Here is a 27552-nt window from a genome sequence, read left to right on the forward strand (position 1 = left end):
ATGGTCTCACACCAATCTTCATTCACGATGATAATAAATGCTCAAGTCAAATCCTTTCATATCATATGTAATATACTTCCAACTGTGACATATGTCTAAGTCTTTGACTACACTGACATGCCTTTTCCTTTCATTTTTAGCATATAAGACAGATCAGGGGTCAGTAAACTTCTGTAGAGCCAGAAGTAAGTACTTTAGGCGGGGCAGGCCAAGGGGTCTTTGTTACAACTACTCAGCCAGCAGCCACAATGCAAAAGCAGCAGCAGGTAACACAGGAACGAATGGGCGTGGCTAGATTTAGCAGGTACCCTACTGGATTTGGCCCCTGGCAGTAGCTTGCTGATCCCTGAGCTAAGTGATTGTAGAAATGAATAATTGGGCTACTACAATCACCTGGGGTATCTTACTACTTAGAGGAAACCATTCATAGCCATGCTGAATTAACACTTCAGCACTAAATCCATGACTCTTAACCAGAGTGCTAAAACAGCTACACATCTTGGTTAAGCACACTACCAAATAAATAGGGCCTTAATTTTGGCCAGGCTTTCAAACTTGTCTACTATCTCCGTTTCTCACCTTATTTCCCCACTTTACACCAATTCCAGTGGACATAATACTAATTCTTTTCTTGGTCTCAGGAAGGCCAAGGCATCATCACCTCCTCTCCCTTTTATAGAAAGAGGCTTCTATTTCCCCTACTTCTGTTACCAGACTGTAAAGGAAAATGCCCACTTTATCAGCCCTTCTTGCAGCTTAGCATGGCCATGTAATAAAGTTCTGGATAATAAATATCTCATGAAAGACTGCTGGAGTTTGAGGGCGGGGTTGGGGGGAGCAGGGTGGGGACTGCCCTGAGGAAAAATTTCACTTTTTTTTTTTTTTAAAAAAGGAAACTGAGTCACAACTGCCAGAACTCCTTCCTCCGCCTTCTCCCTGCCCTAGGGCCAAGATGATATCTGGAATTACAGCAACCATTCTGCAACCATTAGAACAAGCTAAGAGAACTGTGGAGATCCAGTGCTGAAAACTTAAAGCCACTGAAGCAATACCAGAGGCCACTTATCTCCAGAGTTGTTACGTAGGGGGCACCTGGGTGGCTCAGATGGTTGTGTCTGCCTTCGGCTCAGGTCATGATCCCAGCGTCCTGGGATCCAGCCCCGCATTGACGGGGAGCCTGCTTCTCCCTCTCCCTGTATTGCTTCTCCTGCTTGTGTTCTTGCATGCTCTCTGTCAAATAAATAAACAAAATCTTTTTAAAAAGATGCTATAAAATGAGAATTTTTGTTACAAATAAAAATATTCCTAGTCTACCTTTTCTTGGAAGTCCAAGTCACTATTCCTTGTGACAAGTGAAGGACCAAGGTGGCCGAGCAGTTTGTTGTGAGTTCTGACTAAACAGCACTACTTTAACCCAGAGAGAGAAAAGTAGCAGGAAGAAAACCACAAAAGCAGGTCTAACCTGAAAGCTGCCAGCCTAGTACAATAAAGTCAATGAAGGCAAAGAAAAGAGAAGAAACAAGATAATTATTCAAATGCTAAAAGTTATAGAAAAGAAATAATTGAGAAAGTACACCTTTAGAATTGTAGGCAAAGAAGCTTTATAAATGTCCTGCTCAGCGAATTGAATCTGAAAATTTTGATTATATTAATTTCCAATTGTGTATTCCCACTTTTTGATAAAACAAAGAAATTCAGAACTCATTTTTTACATTTACATTTTTTTTTTAAGATTTTATTTATTTATTTGACAGACAGAGATTACAAGTAGGTGGAGAGGCTGGTAGAGAGAGAGGAAGAAGCAGGCTCCTTGAGGAGCAGAGAGCCCCATGTGGGGCTTGATCCCAGGACACTGGGATCTTGACCTGAGCCAAAGGCAGAGGCCTTAACCCACTGAGCCACCCAATGCCCTTACATTTACATTTTTTAAATGTTTCTTCCCAAGTGAATTATTTATACCTTTATGTTTCTATTTCCCTGGTGTTCAAAAAGGTAGAGTTATTGTTGATGTACGGTAATTTTAACACTTGAAGAGCTTTTGAAATAATTATTAGGGATGAAGTTAATAATGATATTGCCAATATGGGCACTGGTTCCTTCAAGTATTCATATACTAGTTTCGCTGGCCAATCTATGACCCTAACTTTAAGGATAGCCACTTCTCTTTTATATCAATACCACTGCAAAAACATCCAAAGATAAGTAGCCCAGCCAAAAGAAACTTCAGAAATATGCTTATTTTAACTTGCATATACCTTAAAATATAATTCTTAAGTTAAAATACCAGTTTTTATTTTACTTTCTTACAAAAAGTGCAATATATATTACATACACACACACACTCACACATATATCTCTCTCTCTAGTTCTAAACCCAGTAATCTCCTCCTCCATGAAAATTTTCGTGTATTATGCTGCAATGTAAACACTTACCAATTATGACATCTACAAATTACAATGCATTTTTTTTTTTAATTTTTATGATTTTAGAGTAGAATTCCTTAGGGCTGTCAAAGCTTTAGCTAGAAAGAATGCCAAATACAAAGAGGTTTCAGGCTCAGTTAGAGTAGTGGAACAGAATTCAGTAAAGTTCCAACACTACATTTTAATGCCCAAATTTCTTATTGTCTTTTTTAGTTGACAAATATGTGCTCTGCAGCATAACAGCAGCGGCAGAACAGCTGGGTGGCCCTATCAAGCACAAAGGAAGCAACAACACATGCTGTTAAGTGTCGTTTTGATTGCCTAAAAATGGCAGCCCATGCAGATTTATTCCCTGTTATAAATTAGAACAATTATTTCTCTGGAGCTTACATTTTCTTCATGAAAGAGTCAAACTTCCTGCACATTAAAAAAGAGGACTTTCAAAAAGGATATCTTCCCTTTCTTTGATGATCAGATCATTCTGTTCTTCCAACTGCCTGATCTTCTTCTCAAATGATTCCTGCTCGGCTCGGAATCGTTCTTCTGTCACTTCCTTTTCCTCACTTACTCTGAAATACAAAAATGAAAAGAAAATGCCTATAAGAATAAGAAAATATGTGCCTACAGCTGTCGTCTACCAAAACCAGATTTCTTCCAGAGGTGTGCTGTTTTCTTCAGGGATAATCTATATTTGGCTTTTTTAAAAAAATTAACCTCTCATAAGGCAATCTTGCATACCTTTGTGATAAAATATGAACAGGATTTTTATATCAAAAATGTTCCCAAATCATCAGATGTATCTTAAATATGGAAAGTCCAACACAGAATATAAGTTTCCAATTGTAATCCAGGACAGAAAAATATCTCTTTTAAAACTCAGTTTTATTTCTCTTCAAAACAGGCACAATTAATTTATTTTGATTTGAATCTTTTTAATATTTTTATTTAAATCCTGTCAATGAAATAAACAATCTATATATCTCTTAAATATTTCATTATATATACATAGGTAATTAATTTTATTCTTTTCCTTGGTACTGATATCCTGCATTCCTCAGTAGCATATAAGTAACCAGACTAGAATAAAAAGATGGCATTAACATAAAAGAAACTACAACTATTCTTAGTCCAAAAAGAATTACAAGTGTTAAAAAACCCTGGCCAAAAAAATCTGTATCTTTAATGTTTAACTCTGAGAAGTAGTCCAACTCAATATTATCAAAAAGAGGTGACTTCTGACAAGAGCACAGGGGGAAAATTTAAAAACCCAAATTAAACAAGAACAACATTAAAACTTATCTTAAAATGGCAACTCTATTTCTCATGTTACTCTGTGCATAGAGATGTTTGCCCTGAATTTTTCCGTGACTCCTGCTTATGCCTCCAAAGAGAGTACATTTATCTTACAAGATCACACAGCAATATGTGTAAAGGAAATCCACAGGGACTCCTTTGAGCTCCAGAATTTACTTCCTTCCAGACCACTGCTCTACTACAGCAATTTCTTTCTTTTCTTTTTTTTTTTTTTAAAGATTTTATCTATCCATCTGACACAGAGAAATCACAAGTAGATGGAGAGGCAGGCAGAGAGAGAGAGAGGGAAGCAGGCACCCCGCCGAGCAGAGAGCCCGATGCAGGGCTTGATCCCTGGACCCTGAGATCACAACCCGAGCTGAAGGCAGCGGCCCAACTCACTGAGCCACCCAGGCACCCCTACTACAGCAATTTCTGAATAACACGAACTCCGCAGCCTTTCCTTTGTTGCTAGCCTTCTGGTGGAGATACTTGAAATCAATGAGGTAACAGAATGAAAATTGGATTTTTGAATGTTTGAGTTGATTACATCTTGTCTTTGAAATAATTTACATGGAAGAGCATGGCACACAATAGTGTTCAGAAAGGAGGTTTATGTTTTCTTGCTCATCATCACATGAAAATAATTTCCCTCAACCCCTATTATTTATGTCTATCATATTATTAGGCCCATGAATGGGACTCAGGCCCTTCCTTCTAAGAGGGTAACCTGAAACAGAAAACAAATACAAGGAATCCAGACAGTTAAACAAATAGACACATGAGGACATTTATCCCCTGGTCTCAGGTTCTCCTGCCTCCATTGTTGCCATCCCTTTCCAAGGTCTTCCCCTTTACTGCTATTACTCTCAAGCACACTTGCCTTACCTTTCGAAATAATTCCTGCTGCCTCTCAGTCTTTCTAGAATTGTCAAACACTGGAACCGTGAATTATTTTCTACCAATAATCTGTCAGCCTTCTGAAACACTTCTGAAACATCTTTGCCAAGATACTGTCCAAATCAAGTAAACCCCCAAAGTGCAAAGTGGAAAACGATGTACACATGGGGACATGAGAAAAACTGTGCTTACTTCTCTAAGCATCATTACTCTCACTCATGAAGAATAAAGCTAGACTAGACAATTTTTAAAATTCTCTCTAGCTAAATTCACTGCTATAAATATCCTAATACTGTACATACATCCTTTATAAATATGGAGAGCATTCATAAAGGAATAAGAAAGAAGTTCTCAAACATTTGGTCAAGACGCAAGGCATACAATACTATAATATAGGCAAAACCTATAGCCATAGAATGAGAGAAAAAGTAGTTAAGAGAAATACTAAAAAGCCTAAAGATGTAAAATTTGGCATAACATAAAAAGTGACAAATATGTAGGAATAGGCACAAAATAAAGATGAGGGGCACCTGACTGGCTAAGTCAGAAGACCAAGCAATTCTTGATCTCAGGACTAGAGTTTGAACTTGGGTTATGAAAGTAACCCAAGAAGAAGTTACTAAAAACAATGAATAAATAAAAAAATAATAAGTGATAATGTATCTATTACATATAATAGATATGTCTATTATATATATCTAATATATCTATATAAAATATAGAGATAGAAGATAGATAAGATTAAAGATTTTATTTATTTGACCCAGAGAGATAGAGAAGAGGGAACACAAGCAGGGGGAGTGGGAGAAAGAGAAGCAGGCCTCCTGCTAAGCATGAAGCCTGATGCGGGGCTCAATCCCAAGACCCTGGCATCATGACCTGAGCCAAAGGCAGACGCTTAGCGACTGAGCCACCCAGGTGCCCCAGTGATGCTATATATTGTAAGGAGAAAAAAAGCATGTCAGGGTGAGAAAATATGTAGCAAAACCTCTCTCTGTTTAGACTGATAAAATCTTCAAGATATGACTAGAGAGTAAAATTCCTAAGTAGACAAGAAAAGATTTATTTTTATTTAATTATTAAAAAATATTTACTGAAGGGGTGCCTGGGTGGCTCAGTTAGTTAAGCATCTGCCTTCAGCTCAGGTCATGATCCCAGAGTCCTGGGATCTAGGCCCTGTCAGGCTCTGCTCAGTGGGGAGTCTGCGTCTCCTTTTCCCTCTGCCTCTGCCCCTAACCCTGCTGGTGTTAGCTGGTATCCGCATACACACTCCCTCAAATAAATGAAATCTGTTAAAAAAATATTTACTGAATGACTACTATAAAAAAAATAACAAAGTAACTTTAGTCAGTTACAGGGTATCCAAAAGGAACATAAAAATGGCTCCCCATCATTTCAAGACTATTCATAAAGGCCCCTATAAATATAAGGAATAGACCAAAGATCTGTTTTGTCAACAAGCATTGCTCCAGGGTCAGAAAAACAGTAAAAAAAAAAAAAAGAAAAGAAAAGAAAAGAAAAAAGTAGAATGCCAAGTTTACCTTAACATTAAACTAAACACAGAGATTATCTCTAGAGCCTGCCAGGTCAAAACACGTAGGTATTCATCAATATTCACTTACTCCCTTTTTTGGGCCTAAGGAAATTCCCAAAAACTCTAAAGATCACTGAGGGCAGAAATGCTTATAGATATAATCTCACAATGCCAGAGTCTACAATGAGCTTGTCCCCAAACTTAAGCTACTCTATCTAGAAAAATCACTCTTCTAAATTTAATTTCTGGAGTATGTTTGAAAAATTTGTTGCTGCACTGTTTATACAGGGCTCCTTTGTTTTAATCTCTTCTGTTATGCTGCTATGATTAGACTACTCTTTAGCAATTATTATACTCTGGAAGGCTATAAACTTAAGCACAAAGGGTAACACTTCTTCTGCAGGCCTATCTAAAGATATGTACGGCTTCTTTGCGGCCTATTAGCCTACTTAATACAAGCACATATATTAATACAACCTTTAAACGCAGAGGACTTGCCAATAAAATAGCCTCCAGATTTGATAACTACTCTGAAATCTGTCTTTTAAAATTTATGTTCAATAATATTTCCCTGGAGGTATATGTACAAGAAAATATCTGGTATCATGATCTACATTTTTCATCAAAGCATTCTCAGACCACAAAGTAATATAAGAAGACTTAATCTTCTATCTCATGTGGAGAACAGAAATTAGTTAATTAAGAAAATGAGAATCTAAATACAGGGAAGGGAAATATTTGACCAATAGGATTAAAAAGTTAAAAAGGACACACTTTGTAATATAACTTGAAGTTCAGAATTGTGATGCTCCCACTTTGTTTTTCAAGAGTGCTTTGGCTATTCAAGGTCTTTTGTGGTTCCATACAAATTTTAGGATTGTTTGTTCTAGCTCTGTGAAAAATGCTGGTGGTATTTTGATAGGGGTTGAATTAAATGTAGATTGCTTTGGGTAGTATAGACATTTTAACAATATTTGCTCTTCTAGTCTATGAGTATGGAACATTTTTCCATTTCTTTGTGTCATCCTCAATTTCCTTCCTAGTGTTCTATGGTTTTCAGATTGTAGATCTTTTACCTCTTTGGTTAGGTTTATTCCTAGGTATCTTTGGTTTTTGGTGCAATTGTAAATGATACTGATTCCTTGGTTTTTCTTTCTGCTTCTTCATTTTTAGTGTACAGAAATGCAACCAATTTCTGTACATTGATTTGGTATCCTGCAACTTCGCTGAATTTGTGTATCAGTTCTAGCAAATTTTTGGTGGAGTGTTTTGGGTTTTCTACATAGAGTATCATGTCATCTGCAAATAGTGACAATTTTACTTCTTTCTTGCCAATTTGGATGCCTTTCATTTCTTTTTGTTGTCTGATTGCTGAAGCTATAGTCATCAAGACAGTATGGTACTGGCACAAAAACAGATAAATAGATCAATGGAACAGAATAGAACCCAGAAATGGACCCACAATTATATGGTTAACTAATCTTCAACAAAGCAGGAAAGAATATCTAATGGAAAAAAGACAGTCTCTTCAACAAATGGTGTTGGAAAAACTGGACAGCAACATTCAGAAGAATGAAACTGGACCACTTTCTAACACCATACACAAAAATAAATTAAAATGGTTGAAAGCGGGACACCTGGGTGGCTCACTCAGCTGGTTAAGCAGCTGCCTTCGGCTCAGGTCATGATCCCAGCGTCCTGGGATCGAGTCCCCTATCAGGCTCCTTGCTCAGCAGGAAGCCTGCTTCTCCCTCTGCCTCTGCCTGCCACTTTGTCTGCCTGTGCTTGCTCTCTCGCTCTCTCTCTCTCTGACAAATAAATAAATGAAATCTAAAAAAAAAAAGGTTGCAAGACCTAAATGTAAGATAGGAAACCAACAAAATCCTAGAGGAGAATACAGGCAGCAACCTCTCTGATCTTGGCCACACCAGGTTCTTACTAGACGCATCCCCAGAGGCAAAGGAAACAAAAGCAAAAATGAACTACTGGGACTTCATCAAGACAAAAGGTTTCTCCACAGCAAAGGAAAAAATAAAAAAAAAACTTAAAAGGCAGTCCATGGAATGGGAGAAGATATTTGCAAATGACATATCTGATAAAGGGTTAGTATTCAAAATCTATAAAGAACTTACCAAATTCAACATCCCAAAACAAATAATCTGGTTAACAAATGGACAAAAGACATGAATAGACATTTTTCCAAAGAAGACATCCAGATGGCCAACAGACACATAAAAAGATGCTCAAAATCACTCATCATCAGGTAAATAAGTCAACACCACGACAAGATACCACCTTGTACCTGTTAGAATGGCTAAAATTAACAAAGATGTTGGCGAGGATGCAGAGAATGGGTAACCCTCTTACACTATTGGTCAGAATGCAAACTGGTGTGGTGATTCTGGAAAATAGTATGGAGGTTCCTCAGAAAGTGAAAAATAGAACTACAACTACAACCCAGCAATTGTACTACTAGGTATTTACCCAAAGGATACAAAAATACTGATTTAAAGGGGCACACGCATCCCGATGTTTATAACAGCATTATCAACAATAGCCAAACTACGGAAAGAGCCCAAAATGTTCATGGACTGATGAATGGATAAAGAAGATGTGGTATGGGGCTCCTGAGTAGCTCAGTTGGCTAACCAACTGACTTAGACTCAGGTCGTGATCCTGGAGTCCCAGGATTGAGTCCTGCATCGGGCTCCCTGCTTGGCAGGGAGTCTGCTTCTCCCTCTGACCCTCCCCCTTCCTATGCTCTCTCTTTCTCTCATTCTCTCTCTCTCAAATAATTAAATAAAATCTTAAAAAAAAAAAAAAAAAGATGTGGTGTATATATACAATGGAATATTACCCAGCCATCAAAAGGAGTAAATCTTGCCATTTGTTAGAGTGTATTATGCTAAGCAAAATAAGTCAGTCGGAGAAAAACAATACCATATGATTTCACTCATATGTGGAATTTAAGAAACAAAACAGATGAACATATGGGAGGGGGAATAAAGGAGAGAGGGAAGCAAACCATAAGATACTCAACTAGAGAACAAACTGATGGTTGATGGAGGGGAAATGGGTGGGAGATGGGCTAAATGGGCAATAGGTATTAAGAAGGGCACTTGTGAGGAGCACTGGGTGTTATATGTAAGTGATGAATCACTGAATTCTACTCCTAAAACCAATATTACACTACATGTTAACTAACTAGAATCTAAATAAAAGCTTGAAAAAAATGCATCTACTTAAAACTGGTCTGTTGGCGCACCTGGATGGTTCAGTGGGTTAAGCTTCTGCCTTTGGCTCAGGTCACAATCTCAGAGTCCTGGGATTGAGCCCCACATCAGACTCCCTGCTCAGCAGGGAGCCTGCTTCCCCTTTTCTCTCTGCCTGCTTACTTGTGATCTGTCAAATAAATGAATAAAACCTTAAAAAAAATCTGGACTATTAAAACAGTTTCCTTCAAAAATTTCTACAAAATGTACTCTTATCAATCAAGAGAGAATTTATATCCTTAGAGTTGGATGGTCAGGCTGAATATTGTGCCAAAAGTACTGAATTTCTTTGAAGTCTTATTTTTTTGCTTAAACATCTCTGCACATTTTGCATTTTTCTACATAAAACAATCTTTCCTGTTTTAATATAAAACATTTTCCCACACTCACCTACTCTTAATTTTCTAGTAAAACTAGCATTCTAGAAAAATATTTATTTTATGGCTTTGCATAACCCTGATGTTCTTCCAGATACTCCAGGAATGGGTACTTTTACAGTAATGTGAAAGACAAGGTCAAGGCAGCAAGCCTCTATTCTAAAGAGAACTGCACCTCACTCTATGGTCAACCAGACAAAGTTCTTGCCCTATTTAATGTCTTGTGTTTGGAAGCTGGATATGCTGGTTCCATTTTATAAATTCTGAACATCAATTTAGTAGTAGGTAAGATTTAGAGAAGGAAACATTTCATAGGAGTTTGGCAAAAAGATAGAAACATACTGTTTTCAAGCAATAGTACATAAATGGTGAAAAATAAAAGAGCTATTATCATTAAAAAATATTTTGGTGCAATCACCTTAATGCCCTCTTTACAAATTGTAACATTTGGCTATTACTTTAAAAACATCATCTAAAGGATTGCAGGTGCTTTAAGAAATCAGAGACATAACAATCTACGTCAAAAGGGCTCTAAGAACTACAGAGTAGTATCAACTGAACATAGATCCAAAAAACCTCAAAAAAACCATGTTCTGTTATCCAGAAACATAACAAAAGGATTCTAAATCATGACCAATTAGGATTTATCCCAGGAATGAAAAGTCGGTTTAACATTCAAAAATCAATTAATGTAATACACCATATCAAAAAAACAAAGAACAAAACCACATGATCATATAAGTAGATTTGGAAAAGTGAAAAAAATCCAACAATGACTAATGATTAAAAAAAGGAAAAAACCTCAAAAACATAGAAAGACAAGGGAACTTCCTCAATCTAAAAATAGGCTATTTAGGAAATACCCACATCTAATATAGCATATCTAATGGTTTTCCCCTTTGATCACTAATAAGATAAGAATGCCTGCTCTTGCCATTTCAGTTCATATTGTACTGGAGACTACAACCAGGGCAATCAAGCAGGAGAAAAGAAATAAAAACACCTGGATTCTAAAAGAAGTTAAACCATCTCTACTGCACATGACATACTTCTGTATACAGAAAATCTAAGAAATCCACTAAAAACTATGAAAACTAATGAAGGAGTTCAGTGGGGTTATGGGATACAAGATCAGTGTATAAAAGTCAATTGTGTATTTATATGCTAGCACTAAGTAACCCCAAGAGGAAATCAAGGAAACAATTCTATTTATATTTGCATCAAGAAAAATAAATTACAAAGGAGTAAATTCAACAGGAGAAGCGAGACTTGTACACTGAGAGCTTAAAAAATACTGTCAAGAGAAATTAACAACCCAAATAAACGGAAGGCATTCCGTGTTCATGATTGGAAGACTTAACATTGTTAGGACTAACCTTCAGATTTAACTCAATCTCTATCAAAATCTCAGCTGGTTTATTTGCAGAAACTGACAAGTTGACCCAACTCTAAAAGTAATACAAAAATGACAGGGACCCAAAATATCTAAAATATTCTTGAAAAAGGAGAAGAAGATGGAGGACTCACACTTTCCAATTTTAAAACTTAGTACAAAACTATAGTAATCATGACAATGTTGTACGTGCAGGAAGACAGACACAGCAAACAATGGAACATAAATAAATATTCACATTTATGGTACACTGATTTTTCAACCAGGGTATCAAGAAAATCAAAGAGAAAGAATAGTCTTTTCAACAAATAGTGCTGGAACAACTTGCTATCCACATACAAAAGATTAAAGTTGGATCCCTACCTCACAACACATAAAAAAAATTGACATTAATTGAATCAAAGACCAAAATGTAAGGGCTAAACTATAAACTCCTGGAAGAAAACAGAAGCATAGATCTTTGTTTTCTTGGATTAGGCAATGGTTTCTTAGGTATGTATAACATGAAAAAACAATCTATAAAAGAAAAATAGATAAATTAGTCTTCATCAAAATGAAAAACTTTTGTGTGTTTATTTTAAAGATTTTATTTATTTATTTGTCAGAGAGAGAGAGAGAGTGTGCAGGCACACAAGCAGGGAGAGTGGCAGGGAGAGGCAGAAATAGGCTCACCATTGAGCAAGATGCAGGACTCAATCCCAGGACCCTGGGATCGTGACCTGAGTCAAAGGTAGACACTTAATCCACTGAACCATCTAGGCATCCCCAAAACTTTTGTGTTTCAAATGACCCCACCAAAAAAGCAAAAACAATGCACAGAATGCATAAAAGTTTTGCAAATAATGTATTTCATAAGGGACTTGCATGGAATATATAAGGACTCTAAAAACTCAACACTAAATTAAAGCATCAAAATAGATACTTCTTCAAAGAAGATACACAAATAACCAAGAAGCACATGAAAAGTTGTTCAATATCATTAGCCACTAAGCAAATGCAAATTCAAACGATTAGATACCATTTCAAAACCACTAGGAAGGTATAATAAAAAAGACAGATAAAAGAAAATATTGGCAAAGGTATGGAGCAATGGGAACCCTCACAGATTGCAGGTAAGAATGCAAAATGGTGCAGCTACTTTGGAAAACAGTCTGGCAGTTCTTCAAAAAGTTAAACATAGAGTTGACATACAACCCAGCAATTCTGCTCCTAATACACCCAAGAGAAATGAAAATATAAATGAAAATGAAAAACTTGTGGACAAATGTTTACAGCTATATTATTCATAATAGCCAAAAACTGGAACCAATGCAAATGTCTATCAACTGATGAATGAATCAAATGACAAAAGTGTATATTGTTTTTAAAACTAAGAATAAAACATATTTTCCAAGGAACAAAGCATAAGAGATAGTATGACATATAATGCTTTTAGAGGTGAGTTATTTGATCAATTACATTCATGGTTATATGCGCACCCCAAAAAAGCTCGCTTTCTCATACTTACTGATTACTTCTTTTAGTTCAAGAACATCCTCATTTCATTTCATAATCTAACTACTAAAATCTGATAAGGACATTATAGAAAACAAAAATTATGATCTAATCTATCTAATACATATAGCTGAAAAAATCCAAAAAGAAAACAAAAAACAAAAACAATATAGCCAAGGCAAAGCCAAATCCAAAGATATGAAAAGATAATACATCCAAGATGAGTTTATCCCAGGAAAGCAAGACTTATGTAAGAGTTGAAACATGATGTAATTTACCATATTAATAGAATAAAGGAGAAATGTTCTATGATCATCTATAAATACAGAAAAGGCATTTGTCAAAATTCAACTGGTTCATAATAAAACCTCTACAATCTAGGGACTGAAGGAACTTCCCCAAACTAATAAGGAGCACTTTATCTATAAAAACCTAGAGTTATTACAAGGATGGGAAAAAAACTCTTTCTCCTTAACCTTGTATTTAAAACATGAAACAAGAATGTCAGCTATTACTACTCCCATTCAATACGGATTGGAGTTCCTAGTCAGTCCAATAATATAAGAAATCAAAGTAAAATGCATACAGATTAGAAAGAAAGAAGTAGAATTTTACATGCAGATATGATCGTGAATGTAGAAAACAGAAGGAAACTACAGAAAATATATTAAATAAGGTAAATTTAAGAATATCACAGTGTTATTGTGGTACCCAGCCTCTATAAAATGGGTCCCAGTGATCCGTCTCCTCATATTCCTGTCCTTGTTTAATCCCTTCCCCTTGAATGGACCTAGTGACTCTCAAAATTGACTGGATGTCACTTCTAAGTGACTAGGTTACAAATGGTAGTGACTTCTGTCTGGATTATTCTTGCTCACTCTGATGGGAGCCAGTTGCCAAGTTATAAGCTGCCATATGGAGGCACTTGAAACAAGGAATGGAGGGAGGCAGCCAACAGCCAGCAAAGAACTGAAAAAAACAGTCTTAGAAAGTCATCACTGGAAATTGAAGAAAGCGGAAGCACTGTATGTGGTAGCAGAAAGTTTACCCATATTGTACCATCTTTAGTAATGTGGGAAGTAAGAAATGTGCCTAATGAGGTGGATAACCAATGAATCTATGGAGATTTTCAAGTAAAGTGTTGAAGGTGCTGCCTGGTTTCTTCCAGGGGCTTACTGTGAATTGGAAGAAAAGATAAATTCAAGGCAAGACTATTAAACCAAAATGAGTCAGACTTTCATACTTCCAAAGATTCTCAGCCTCTCCACATAGCAAACATGCTAAAAGTAAGAAAAGTCTTCAGAATAAATTTCAAATCCAGGACACTACGAGGAAAAACAAGCTCTAGAGATAAAGCCAAGACTTAACTTCTTAAGACCTTAGAAAGATCAAAGTTGATGCCACAGTATAGTCATACAAAAGGCACTGTGAAGAGTTGAATGGTGGGCCTCACCAATCCTCTCAGTTAAACAGTAAGGCCTCCGGTTTAAAAAAAAAAAAAAAAAAAAAGAGGGGCCTCTAGTATTTTAAATGGCTATAATTCTGTGATGTTAGATAGCCATAGATAATACATATTTAACATATTAGTTATTCTAAATTCCTCATCAGACAATTTCAACTGTATGTGCTTCTGTTGCTTTGTCTCTTTTGCACATTTTCCCGTCTTTTCAAATGCTCATAATTTTAGTGATATCAGGATATCCTGAGTAAGATATTAGAATCTGAGACAAATAATTTCTATGCCTGGTAATGGGCAGACCCTTCCTTTGGTTAGGTTTTTAGTGCAGGAATTGTATTTATCTAATCAGAAGTTAGGCAGGTTTGGTGTTTGCTGTTGCTATGGTTATCCTTAGTGCACCAAAGGCTTCAAATTCCTCTAAAGCATAACTTCTCTTCATGTGGGACCATATACTTTCTTCAAAGCCTGCTGTACCCTCAGCTCTCTGTCTCCCAACCTAGAGGGTTTGTCTCTTGTGAGTTTCTCACCAGTATTCAGCTGTTAATTCTATTAGACACTGGTTAGTTTGGTGGTGGGGAGTCTGGGTTAGGGTGCTGTTCACCACTATTCTAAGTAGACCTATGCTAATCAGAATCCCCATGCCTGGGTTTCAAAGTGCCCCTCTCTCTCTTACTGCAGTTCTGGAACTGCAGTTTCTGGGATGTAATCCTGCATTCCTCTGAGGTTATTTTCTGCCCCCTCCACTCCCAGCTTCAATGTTTTCACCAGTGCCTTAAGGGCCCCTCGTTCCTGAACTTATGATTTTTGTTACATAGGAGAGATACAGAAGAGGTCTCCAGGACATATTTGTGTCCTTTCCATTGCAACCATTGTTCCCTTCCCCAGGCTTACAGCAAGAAAAAATGCTTTATCGGGGCTCTCATCAAGTGGAGCTTATGGAGAAAAAGCTTGCAAGACAGTTCAAGATCTACCCAGCAAGACAGATCAAGCTCCAGAGGGTTCCCCATTCTCTCTTGCCCACAGTTGGCCTCCACCAATTTGTTATCTACTGCAGCTGAAATGTCCCTACCTACTGCCAGTTGTGTCTACCCCAAGCAAGCTAGTGCTCACGCTTCATCTTTCCCTGCAGGCACATGTCTCTCCTGACATTTCAGGTTATGGTTGCTTTGTGAAGTGAGCTCTCTGATTGTTTCAAGAAATGTCCTGAGCTTGCAGTTTGTTTCACCTCCCGCCCTCCCCCCTCCCTTCCCGCCTCCCTCCTCCCCTCCTTCCCTTCCTTCCTTCTTTCTTTCTTTCCCTTTTTTCTTTTTAATTATAAGGTTGGGAGCAACATCCTCAGCAGTCACTTAGACTTACCTATAATTATTTAAACATACTTACATATTTAGTTGTTTATGCTCTTATTAAAATAATTCAGGGGTGCCTGAGTGGTTCAGTCAGTTAAATGACTGACTCTTGATTTCAGCAGGGGTCATGGTCTGAGCAATCATTGGATAGAGCCAGCACCAGGCTTTGTGCTCAGCCCAGAGTCTGTCCCTCTCCCTCCGCCTCTGCCCCTCCTCTGGAGCGCAGCCTCTCTCTCAAATAAATAAAAAAAATATTAATTAATTAATTAATTAACTCCACAAGGAGGCAATTAGATGGAGGTGGTTTTACTGCCTTAACAGCCTAAGGTAGCAAACCACATCTTATACCCATAATGCCTTAAGGTTAAGAAATTAAAACCCCAAAACAATCCATCATCAACAGCCACCTAGCCATTCCCAAATAAGGCAATGGCCTTTGCTACAACCCAGGCAAATACCTTCATTGTTTTTCTTCTATCTTTTCTCCCATAAAAGTCTCTCCCCTAGTTCCTGTTGGTGGAGGGCTCCTAAACACTTCCAGTGCTGAGCTGCCTGATTTGAATGGATTTTTTTTGCTCAAATTGAGTCTTAAAAATGTAGTATGTCTCAGTTTATTTTTTAACACTCTTATTTTCCTAATATGCCCTCCCAATTTTCAAAGCTGGAACAATTTTAACAACAAAATAAATGACAATAGTATTAGGTTATAATCCACAGAACCATAATATTTACTAATGTGAAAAGATAAACTGAGGCATATAACATTATGCCATCCATAAGAGGAAAAATATGCTATAGGAAAATTAACTGCTTACAGGAAGTAGTATCTGGCCAGAACCAAAAAAAAAAAAAAGACTGTCAAGTACATGCTAATCAATTAAAAAATATTCTTTGAATTGTACAAGCTCAGAATAGACAATCTGAAAATGAATTTTGGCATACTAAGTGTTCTACAGTTTCAAGATATACTAAAGTTCAAAGAATGCCTTTCTACCTAAGTCAAGTTGAAAATTCCTTATGTTTTCTTGAAATTTATTATATAATCCATCATAAATATTATTTATGCAAAAAAATCCACTAAGGCTTCAAATAGGAAGGCAAAAAGTAAGTCACTGAAAAATTAAAGTCTAACTTCCTTATTGTACTGCAATGCACATTTAATTATAACAAAAAAGTTATGATTAGTTTAAAAAATAAAAGACCAGAATAAATATAAAATAATAATGATCTACTCATTTTACAATGGGAAACTAATGGTGTTACACTTTCTATTTTTCTTCTAAGAAATGGCAAGTAGAAATAGCAAACTGTCCTCTGGGAAAAATCAAAGTATCTGAGCCTAAAAAAGAACCCTGTCCTCAAATGAGTTAGTGCACAAGTATTCACTGGGGAACCATGCATTATTTGACACTGTAGGCATAGGACATGAAATAGTGGGGTTTTTTTAGGCTTCTTGGAACATGGCTCATATACATCAAAAACTGCAACTGTGGCCAAGATTATTTTTAAACTTTTTTTTCCTTTAAAGACTAAGCTACAGTACAGTTTGTACATTAGTTTATGGTACCCCTCCCCATCTTAAAAAGTCTCAGTAAAAAAATGCAAATCCATATATAAGAACTGTCACCATCTTTCAGCACAAACTACAATATTTTGCAAAGCCATTCATTTTTCAAGTCCCCATAAATGACACTCCTTTTCCCATCTATGCAAACAATTCATTAATTTTACTGTAAAAGACTTTTTGAGGTCACTTAATTCAGCAATCTTGAACCAAAAAAATTCTCTCTATCCTAAGACCTTCTAGAAAGATCAATCAATATCCCACTTATCCTTCTGCAAATGTAAATCAATGCTGGACACCTCAGGGAAACCCCTTCATTTACTTGAAACACATATATCAAGTCATGTCTTACATTCTCTTCCACAGGCTAAATAATTCATAATACTCCTAATTTATCTTTGTGGTATCTATTCTCCATTAGCTTGTAAATTTTGATTTGTATTTGTATTCTATTGTCAATGTACATAACACAAGTGAAAAAGTTTTCCTGGGCATATACAGATTATTAAGGAGGCATCTAAAGTTTATTAAAAACTCACACCAGGTTTGTTTTTGTTTAACTCTATTTGTTCTCTTGCCACATAGCACAATATTGCTTGTGCATGTTCAGGTTAAATTTAAGTATGAACCATACATTCTCTATGTAATTGGGCCTAACTGGTAAGTCTTTCTCCAAAATGAATTTCTAATCTATTTTTATCCTCAGGCATATAATAGCCTGTACTTGTAACTACTGTCTTTTGTCCTGTTTGAATGAATCCATTTTCCAAACTATTATGCCAACCCTGAATTTTATTTGTATCTTTCATTAACATTTATTCTTGTTTACAAATACCAATAAATCGTATAGGCATCTTTTGGATAAATAGATCTTTCCATCATAACACCAAAAAAGATATTGACTACAAAGGACTTCACAACCAGATTCTTAATGGGCCCCTCCAAGGTACAGAAACACCAGTCTTGGAATTTAGATACATAGGATTTTCCCACTAACATTTGGAAAGTGAAGGTCATGCTTTTACCAAAAATTTAAAAAAAAAAAAAAAGCCTATGCTTTTTTAAAGGTGCTTTTCACCTCAAAGGCACCATTTAAAAGAAGCTAGTTACCACTTTACCTTTATATTGCTTGTCACCTTGTATCTGAAAAACACGTTATTTATTTTGTATATTCTGCTGAGCGACCACCATGATTTTGAAATATGCTTGCTAATGATCAGTATGAGGTGCTAAGCACTCTCAGTGACTTCTCCCCTAATATAATGTTAATAGATCTGCATAATATCTGAAATTTTTTAAGTATACTATATTTAAATAGGTCATAGGACTGCATAAGGTTTTCCAAATCTTCTAACACCTTCTGCATTTGACTTGACCTTTATCACAACTGAAACAATTTTCAATCTTTATACCTTATTTTTACTGGAGAGCCTTAAATGAAAACAACTTCCTAATAATAATCCTTCCTAAAAATAGCTTCCTAATAATCCCCTCTTACTACCTTTTCCTCTCTACTTTTAAAATTATACTTTTAAACTTATTCTCTATTTATTCAAGTCTATTAGTTAAAAAAGCCATGTATCAGGCAAGGTAGGCAGAACACAAAGCAAACAGTATCTCTCCTGTTTTATAGACATGATTTGAAAAGCAAAGTATATAAATTTAAAACAGTGTATTTACTTACGAACAAGCAAATATATCTAACTATCTTTTATTCAAAGAGAAAACTTTTTTCTCTTCTGATACGAAAGTTGAGCTTTCATCTTCTCCTTTTCTTCATTTTCCACTTTCCTTCTTCTTCCTGAACAATTAAGTCTTAAAACCTTGAATGTGGGGCAGAATCAGAATCAAACTGAGATCAGGAGGGTAAATGTACAAGGTCTTCCAGTAGGATGTCAATGGCTAAGCAGGTTGAGAAGGACATCGACATGTGGCAGGTAGTCCAGCATGGGTGTCACAGCCTCAGTGAAATGAATGAGCATTCATGTGGAAGAATTGCCTAGCATGGGTATAAGAGCCTAAGCATTTGAGGTGGGTACTGCGATCGAACCCCAAATCAGGCTCTCTGCTCGGCAGGGAGCCTGCTTCCCTCTCTGTCTCTGCCTATTTGTGATCTCTCTCTGTCAAATAGATAAATACAATATTACAAAAAAATTAATTTTTTGTAATTTTTTTGTAAATAAAATTTAAGAAATTTTATTTCTTAAAAAAATAAAACAGTTTGAAAAAAAAATTTTAATTTTTTCTGGCCAGAATAAAACACACTAGAAATCAATATTACAAAGACAAGAGAAAAATCCCCAAACACTTAAAAATTATAAAATATAGTTCTAAATAAGCACGAGTCAAAAAGGAAATTTAAAGGAAATTTTAAATATATATACATATTGAATGCAAATGAAAATAAAACAAATTAAAATGCATACAATGCACTGAAAGCAGTAACGAGAAGGAAGATTATAGCACTACATGCTGACAGTAAAAGGAATGGTCTTTAAGTTCCTCCTATTTTAAGAAACTAGAAAAAGAACAAAATAAACCCAAAGCAACATGAAGGAAGGAAATAAGAGCAAAAGTCAATAAATTGAAAATAGGAAAAACAGATAAAATCAATGAAACAAAAAGCTGGTTTCTGAACAAAAATAAAAAAAAATTGATAAACCAGGAAAGACGGACTAAACGAGAAGGCACAAATCAGCAATATCACAAGTAAAGCACTATAGATCCTGCAGTAATTAAAGGGATAATAAGAGAACACTATGAACAGCTTTATATTCATAAATTTGGCAACTCAGAAGAAATGAAACAATTCTCAAAAACCACAACTCCTAAAACTCAACCAAGACAAAATAGACAACCTGAATAATCTTATAACTACTGAAGACATTAAACCTATAACTGAAAAGTTCTTTTAAACTATACCTCCAGGCCCAGAGGGTTTCAGTGGAGCATTCTATTGAATGTTTAAAGAAGAATTAACACCAATTTTATAGTTTTTTTCTGGAAAACAGAAAAAGAGAGAATACTTTTTTTTTAAGATTTTATTTATTTGAGAGAGAAAGCATGCATGTGTGTATGCCCATGATAGAGCACAAGCAGTAGGGAGGGAGGGGACCAGAGAGAAGCAGAGGGAGAAGCAGACTCCCCACTGAGCAGGGAGTCCGAGGCAGGACTCAATCCCAGGACCCTAGGAATCACGACCTGAGCCAAAGGCAGATGCTAACCAACTGAGCCATCCAGGCGCCTGGAGAGAATACCTCTTAACTCGTTTTATAAGGCTAGTAGCACAAGACTAAGCCAGTTTAAAAAAATAAAAAGGAAAGATAACTACAGCCCAATGCCCTTCATGAACTTTGATATGAAAATTCCAAACAAAATAACAGAAACTCAAACATAATAAGTAAGATTTATTACAAGTATGCAAAGCAGGTTTATATTTAAATATCAATTAATAAGATCCACCATCTCAACAGCTAAAACTTCAGGAAAACTCATATGATCATACCAGTTGAAGCAGAAAAAATGTTAGACAAAAATTTAGCATGCAATCATAACAAAAACCCTTTTATAAAGTGAGGAATAGAGGGGAACTTCGTCAACTTTATAAAGAGCATCTACAAAAATTCTACACCTAATGTTATACTTAATGATAGACTGAATGCTTTCCACAAAAAATTAGGAACACAATAAGGATGTCCTCTCTCACCACTTTTATTTACATAGCACTGCAAGCCCTAGCCAGCACCATGACACAGAAAAAGAATATAAAAAACATACATATTGGAAAGAAAGTAAAAAAACTGTAACTACTTGCAAATTATATGACTATAATTGTCCCAAGGAATCAACAGGAAAACTCTGAGAACTAATAAGCAAGTTCAGCAAGATTACAGGAATTCAGACAAACACACAAACTTCAATCACATTTCAACCACAAACAAACGTAAAACAACAAACGTGAAAAGCAAAATTAAAAACACAGTACCATTTACAATTGCTCCAAAGAAAATTAAATACTTAGGTATAAGTACAAGAAAATACATATAAGATCTGTATCCTGAAAATTACAAAATTCTGATGATAGAAATCAAAGACCTAAATAGATGAAGAGACATACCATATTCATGGACTGGAAGATACAACAAAGTAAGAATATCAGTTCTTCTCCAAACTGATCTATAGTTTTAATGTAATACCAGCAACTAGTTTGTTTGTTTATTTTTTTATAGACATTGACAATCTTCTAAAATTATTATGGAAAGGCACAGGACTAGAAGTGTTAAAATAATTAAAGTGTTTTTAACTCTTTAAACACTTTAAACATTTTTAACACTAAAGTGTTAAAATAATTAAAAGAATAATGCGTGAGAAGTCACTCTACCCAATATTAAGGCTTACAACATAGCTGTAATATATCAAGACAGCTGGCAGAAGAAAAAACACATGGATGGATTAGAAAAGAGAACTCCAAAAGAGACACATGTAAATATGTCCAACCGATTTTCTCCCAAAGGTGTAAAAATTTCAACAAATGGTGCTGGAGCACTTGAACATGATTAGGCAAAAAACAAAAACAAAAAACAGCAGCAGCAGCTCAACCCAAACTTCATACGTTATGCAAATTAACTCAAAATGCATTATGGGATTAATACAGTATATAAAAATAAAAAACTTAAAAAAAATAGGAGATCACCTAAGTTAGAGTTCCTAGACTTGACAATAAAAGCATCATCCATAAAAGAAAAAACTGATTCACTGGACCTAGTTAAAATTAAAAATTTTTGCTCTATGAAAGACCTTGAGAGAAGGCAAGCTACAGATCAGGGAAGTATCTGCAAATTACATATGCAACAAAGGACTTGTCTATAGAACATATAAAGAACTGTTAAAACTCAACAAGAACAACAAAAAAATTCCAACAAAAAAATGAACAAAAAGGACGAACAGACATATCACTGAAGAAGGTATAAATGACAAATAAGCATAGGAAACTATGTCCAAAACAACAGGTCATAAATGGTCATCAGAGTAATACAAATTAAAACCAAAATGAGATAACACTAAGTACCTCTAAGAATGGCTAAAATAAAAAATAATTATAACAAATGTTGGCAAGAATGCAAGGGATCTAGGTCTCTTCTGCATTGCTGGCAGGAATGTAAGATGGTAAACATTTTGAAAACAGTTCAGCAGCTTCTTACAAAACTAAATATGCATTTATGACACAATACCCCAAAGAAATGAAATGTTATGCTCACACTAAAGCCTATATATGAATGTTCATAACTTCATTTGTAGCAATCAAAAACTAGAAAGAAGGGGCACCTGGCTGGCTCTGTGGATAGAACATGAGACTCCTGATCTTGGGATTAATATTCAAGCCTCACATTGGTGTAGAGATTACTTAAAAGAATAAAAATCTTAAAAAATAAATAACAGAAAGAAGCCACATATCCTTCAATAGGTGAATGGTTAAACTATCGTACATCTACCCATGGAATATTACTTAGTAATAAAAGGAACAGACTTTGATTCATGCAACATCTGAATGGATCTAAAAGGAATTATGCTGAGTGAGGAAAAAAGCCAACCTCAAAAGATGGCATTCTGTAAGATTCCATTTACAAAGCATTCTTAAAATGACAAAATTATAGAGATGGAAGGTGGGTTAATGGTTGATAAGGATTAGGAAAGGGGGTAGGAAGGAAAGTTAGCTATGTCTATAAAGAGACAACATGAGTAATTTTTTTAACAAAACCGTTTTGTATCTTTACTCTGGTGATGGTACACAAATCTACATGTGATAAAATTTCATAGAACTATATACACATACACACACACGCACACGTGAGTACATGTAAAATCTATACAAGGTTGATGGGTCCTATCAATGTCAATTTCCGAGATGAAATATTGTATTATAGTTAATCAAAATATTACCATTGGTGAAAACTGGGGAAAGGGGACTTGAGCTCTCTCTGTTATTATTTCTTAGGTAAATCCAGAATTACCTCAAAATGAAAGATTCAGAAAAAAAAGTATCACCTTGGGGCATCTGGATGGCTCAGTCGGTTGAGCAGGCACCTCTTGATTTTGGCTCAGATCATGATTTTAGAGTCCCAGGATCGAGCCCAAGTCAGGCATCATGCTCAGTGAGGAGACTGCCTAAGGATTTCTCTCTCTCTTTCCCTCTCCTTTGCTCTTCCCTCCCTGCTCTCATGCACACATGCTCTCTCTCTCACTCTCTAAAATGATAAAACTTAAAAAAAAAAAAAAAAAAAGGAAAAGAAAAAGCATCATCTTGGGTACCTGGGTGGCTCAGTTGGTTAAGTGTCTGCCTTTGGCTTAGGTCATGATCACAGGATCCTGGGACCCATATCGAGCTCCTTGCTCAGTGGGGAGTCTGCTTCTCCCTCTCCCTCTGCCTCTTCCCCCTTGTTCATACTCTGTCTCATGCTCTCTCTCAAATAAATAAAATCTTTAAAAAAAAAAAAAAAGAATCACCTTCCTATTCTATTTTTGTTTTGGTGAGTCCTGAACTAGAATAAAATAAATGTCCATGAGTATATTATTGTTATTATTATTACTATTATTGATAAAAATAAATAAGAAAATGAATACTGAAATAAATAAATACATACATACATACAGCAGGAGGGATAGCTCATCCTTAAATAAGAATTCTGATTAATAAATGCAAACAAATTGGGGAAACATAAAGTAACTATTAGAACATCACAGTAATAGTTGTTGTGGTGAAGTCTCTTTGATAAGTGCTTATAACAGTGGGTAAAAGTTTCAGAAAAAAACAGTGGATTTCAATAATCCTCATATGGATCTCTACCAATTTATTAAATATAGAGAACAATGCAACTTTTCAGGAAAGAAACTAGTACACTCTACGTCAACTATGTTATCATAGTTAAAACCACCAGTAACAAAACATCAACCTTATACTTTCCCTGATTTAATATCATAATGCAATATAATCATGAGAAAACATGAAAAAAAAATCTGAAAGAAATACTACAAAATATCTGACCGGTATTCTTCAAAAGTGACAGGTCATGGAAAGTAAAGAAAAACTAACATACTGCCACAAATGGGAGGAGACTAAGTAAACATAAAACTGAATATAAAATGTGATATTGGAACAGAAAAAAAATTAGTAGGAAAGCTGAGGATATCTAAATAAACAGTAGCTAATTAATACTATTGTACCAATATTAATTTTTGACTATTACAATGTATTATTCAAGATGTTAACTATAGCAAGCTGGATGAAAGTTAAAAAAAGCTATGATGAATTCTGATAAAGAACTTTCTTGAATATAAATCATCATATAACGAGATTAACTCACTTACAGTGTACAATTCCATGACTTTTCATATATTTTCAGAGTTCTGCAACTATCACTAAAATCTAAAATTAGAACTTTCATCCTTTCCAAAAGAAACCTTGTATTCACTAGCAGTCACTGTCCATTTCTCATTCCTCCAATACTGTACTATTTCAGCAACTTTTCTGTAAGCCTAAAATTATTTCAAAATAATACAAAAAAAGTGATCATATTACACTGAATTAAAATTTAAATAAATTAAACATATAAAAACATACATATAAATATATACAAATTATGACACACTGTGGCACATAATCAAGAGAGGAAAATGAAGTTAAAGTTACTGAGTTCTAAAGTTCTTGAAATGTTTAGAATAGAGCTAAAGGTATCAATTAATATTAGACTGTGATTAGTCAAGAATGCATATTACAAATCCCCAGGGTGACCACAGGTTGATTTAAACAAGAAAATGAGGGGTGTCTGGGTGACTCAGTTAGATGAGCATCTGCCTTCGGCTTAGGTCATGACCTCAGGGTTCTGGGATTGAGCCCTGTGGGCTCCCCTCTCAGTGGGGAGTCTGGCCATCCCCCCCAAGCTCGCTCACTCTTTTTCTAGAAGAAATAAAACATTTAAAAAAAAATTAAAAAACAAACAAACATGGAGATGAGTACATTGAGCACAACTAGTAACCACAGCATCAAATACATAAGGCAAAAATTGGAAAGGAAAATAAAATTGTTTTTATTTGTAGATAATATGATCATTACTGTATATTGAAAATTCATAGTGTTCTGCCAAAAAAACTATTATAACAAGTAAATTTAGAAAGTTTGAGATCAAGCCAATATTAAAAAAATCCATTATATCATATGAGAAATGAAATAAAATTTATAAATGTATAATAAAAATTTTAAATCATGACATTTACAATAGTATCAAAAACATAAAATACTTGAGGATAACATACGTGCATATTCTATAACCTGTACTATGAAAACTACAAGTCACTACAGAAAAAAAATTTAAGATAATCTAAATAAATGGAGAAATATGACATATCACCAACTGAAAGACTCAATATTGTGAAGATGTCAATTTTCCTCAAGATGATCTACAAATTCAATACATCCCAAACAAAATTCTCAGAGGCAACTATCCTTTAAAAATTAACAAGCTAATTCTAAAATTTATGGGGAAATGCAAAGGACCTCAAAAAGCCAAAACAGTTTTCAGAAAGAGCAAAGCTGTAAGATTTATCTGATTTCAAGAGTTACTGTAAAATTACAGTAATCAAGTCAGTTTGGTATTGGCCTAAGGGCAACACAAAGATCAATGCAATGGAATGAAAAGCCGAGGGAAAGACCATGCATGCTTTTGACAAGGAGGTGGTGGTAATTCTGCAGAAAGGATAGTCTTTTCCATAAGAGGAAAAAATCTTTGTTAGCGTGGGATAGGCAATATTTTTTGGATAGAACACTAAGGACATGAACCACAAAAGAAAAAACTGATGAACTGAAGTTCATCAAAATAACGAATTTTGCTTTACAAAATAAAACATTAAGACAGTGCTCCCTTTGGCTGCACCATATACTAAAATTGGAACAATACAGAGAAGATTAGTATGGCCCCTGTACAAGGATGACAAGCAAAGTTGTGAAGTGTTCCATATTTTCGGGGGGGTGGGCTGTGAATTCAGAGCCCTTCGTTGGGTGTAGAAATCACTTAAAAATAAAAATATTTGAAAAAGAAAAAGAAAATATTAAGATAATTAGAAAGTAAGGTTTTAGGGGAAAACCATATATATGACAACTTGCATCCGAAGTATATAAAGAAAACCTCAGTATCAAGAAGAGCAAGGGATGGGTCAAAAACAACAACTACAACAAGAAAAACAGGCAAAAATTTTTAACAGATACTTAAAAGAAGAATGACCAATCATCCCACTAATCTTAGGAAAACACAAATTCATTCCATAAGGAGACATCACTATACTCATTAGAATGGCTAAAATTTAAAGAAATGACAATCCCAAGAGTTAGTGTCTATGCTGAATGATGGCTAGGGGAAGTGGGAAATAACACAACCACATTAGGAGACAGTTTGGCAGTTTCTTATAAAGTTAAATATACATTTATCACAGAAAAGAGTAATTCTATACCTAAAGTATTAGCAGAAGAAAAATTAAGGGGCGCCTGGGTGGCTCAGTGGGTTAAGCCTCTGCCTTTGGCTTGGGTCGTGATCTCAGGGTCCTGGGATTGAGTCCTGCATCCAGCTTTCTGCTCAGCGGGGAGCCTGCTCCGCGCTCCCCACGCCCCCGCCCCCCTGCCCCCCTGCCTCTCTGCCTACTTGTGATCTCTGTCTGTCAAATAAATAAAATATTTTTTTAAATAAATAAAATCTTTAAAAAAAATTAAGACATCAAATCCACACAAACACTTGCACATGAATATCATAGAAGCTTTATTCATAAAAGGCAAAAACTCGAACAACCCAAAGGTCCAATTTACAGATGAATAAACAAACTAAAGTACATGCAAACAACAGAATACTAATCAACAATAAACAATGAACTACACCTACATGCAACAAATTGAAAAAAAACTTCTCAAAAACATTACTCCCTGAAATAAGCCAGATACGAAATCATATACTATGATTCCACTTACGTGAAGGATATAGAACAGTCAAATTCACAAAGACTCAGAGAATAGCGGTTACCAAAGACTCTGAGGGAGGGAAGAGTAAGGAGTATATATATATATATATATATATATATATATTTTTTTTTTTTTTTTAATGAAAAGTTTGTAGACTTTCTTTAATGAATGCTTTTTTTTAAAATTTTTTATTTTTTATTAACATATATTTTTATCCCCAGGGGTACAGGTCTGTGAATCACCAGGTTTACACACTTCACAGCACTCACCAAAGTAAGGAGTATATTTTTAATGGACACAGAGTTTCAATGATGAAGAAGTTCTGGAAATGGACTGTGGAGATGATTGCACAATAGTATAAATGTACTTAATACCACTGAACTGTACACTTAAAAATGGTTAAGATAAGTTTTATGTTATGTATATTTTACCACACACACAAAATCATTTTGCTGAGGGAAAAAAGTCAGATAGAAGGGGATATATACTATATGGC

General features: G+C 35.3%; 1 protein-coding gene and 1 non-coding gene across 6 annotated transcripts in view; one reads left to right on the top strand and one right to left on the bottom strand.

The window, feature by feature from the left end:
- KIAA1328 (KIAA1328 ortholog) overlaps nt 1-27552 on the bottom strand; it is a 320199-nt gene that overhangs the window by 272983 nt on the left and 19664 nt on the right. For all 5 annotated transcript variants that reach the window (XM_032310986.1, XM_032310985.1, XM_032310989.1 and 2 more), the window contains one exon: nt 2878-2993. In XM_032310986.1, coding sequence (XP_032166877.1) covers nt 2878-2993 — 116 coding nt within the window. The remainder of the gene's footprint in view (nt 1-2877; nt 2994-27552) is intronic.
- Nucleotides 25965-26072, top strand: LOC116572518. Its single transcript, XR_004278378.1, has one exon. It is a non-coding gene; the product is annotated as a U6 spliceosomal RNA (small nuclear RNA).

This window comes from Mustela erminea, chromosome 13 (assembly GCF_009829155.1).
Source record: "Mustela erminea isolate mMusErm1 chromosome 13, mMusErm1.Pri, whole genome shotgun sequence".
NCBI lineage: Eukaryota > Metazoa > Chordata > Mammalia > Carnivora > Mustelidae > Mustela > Mustela erminea.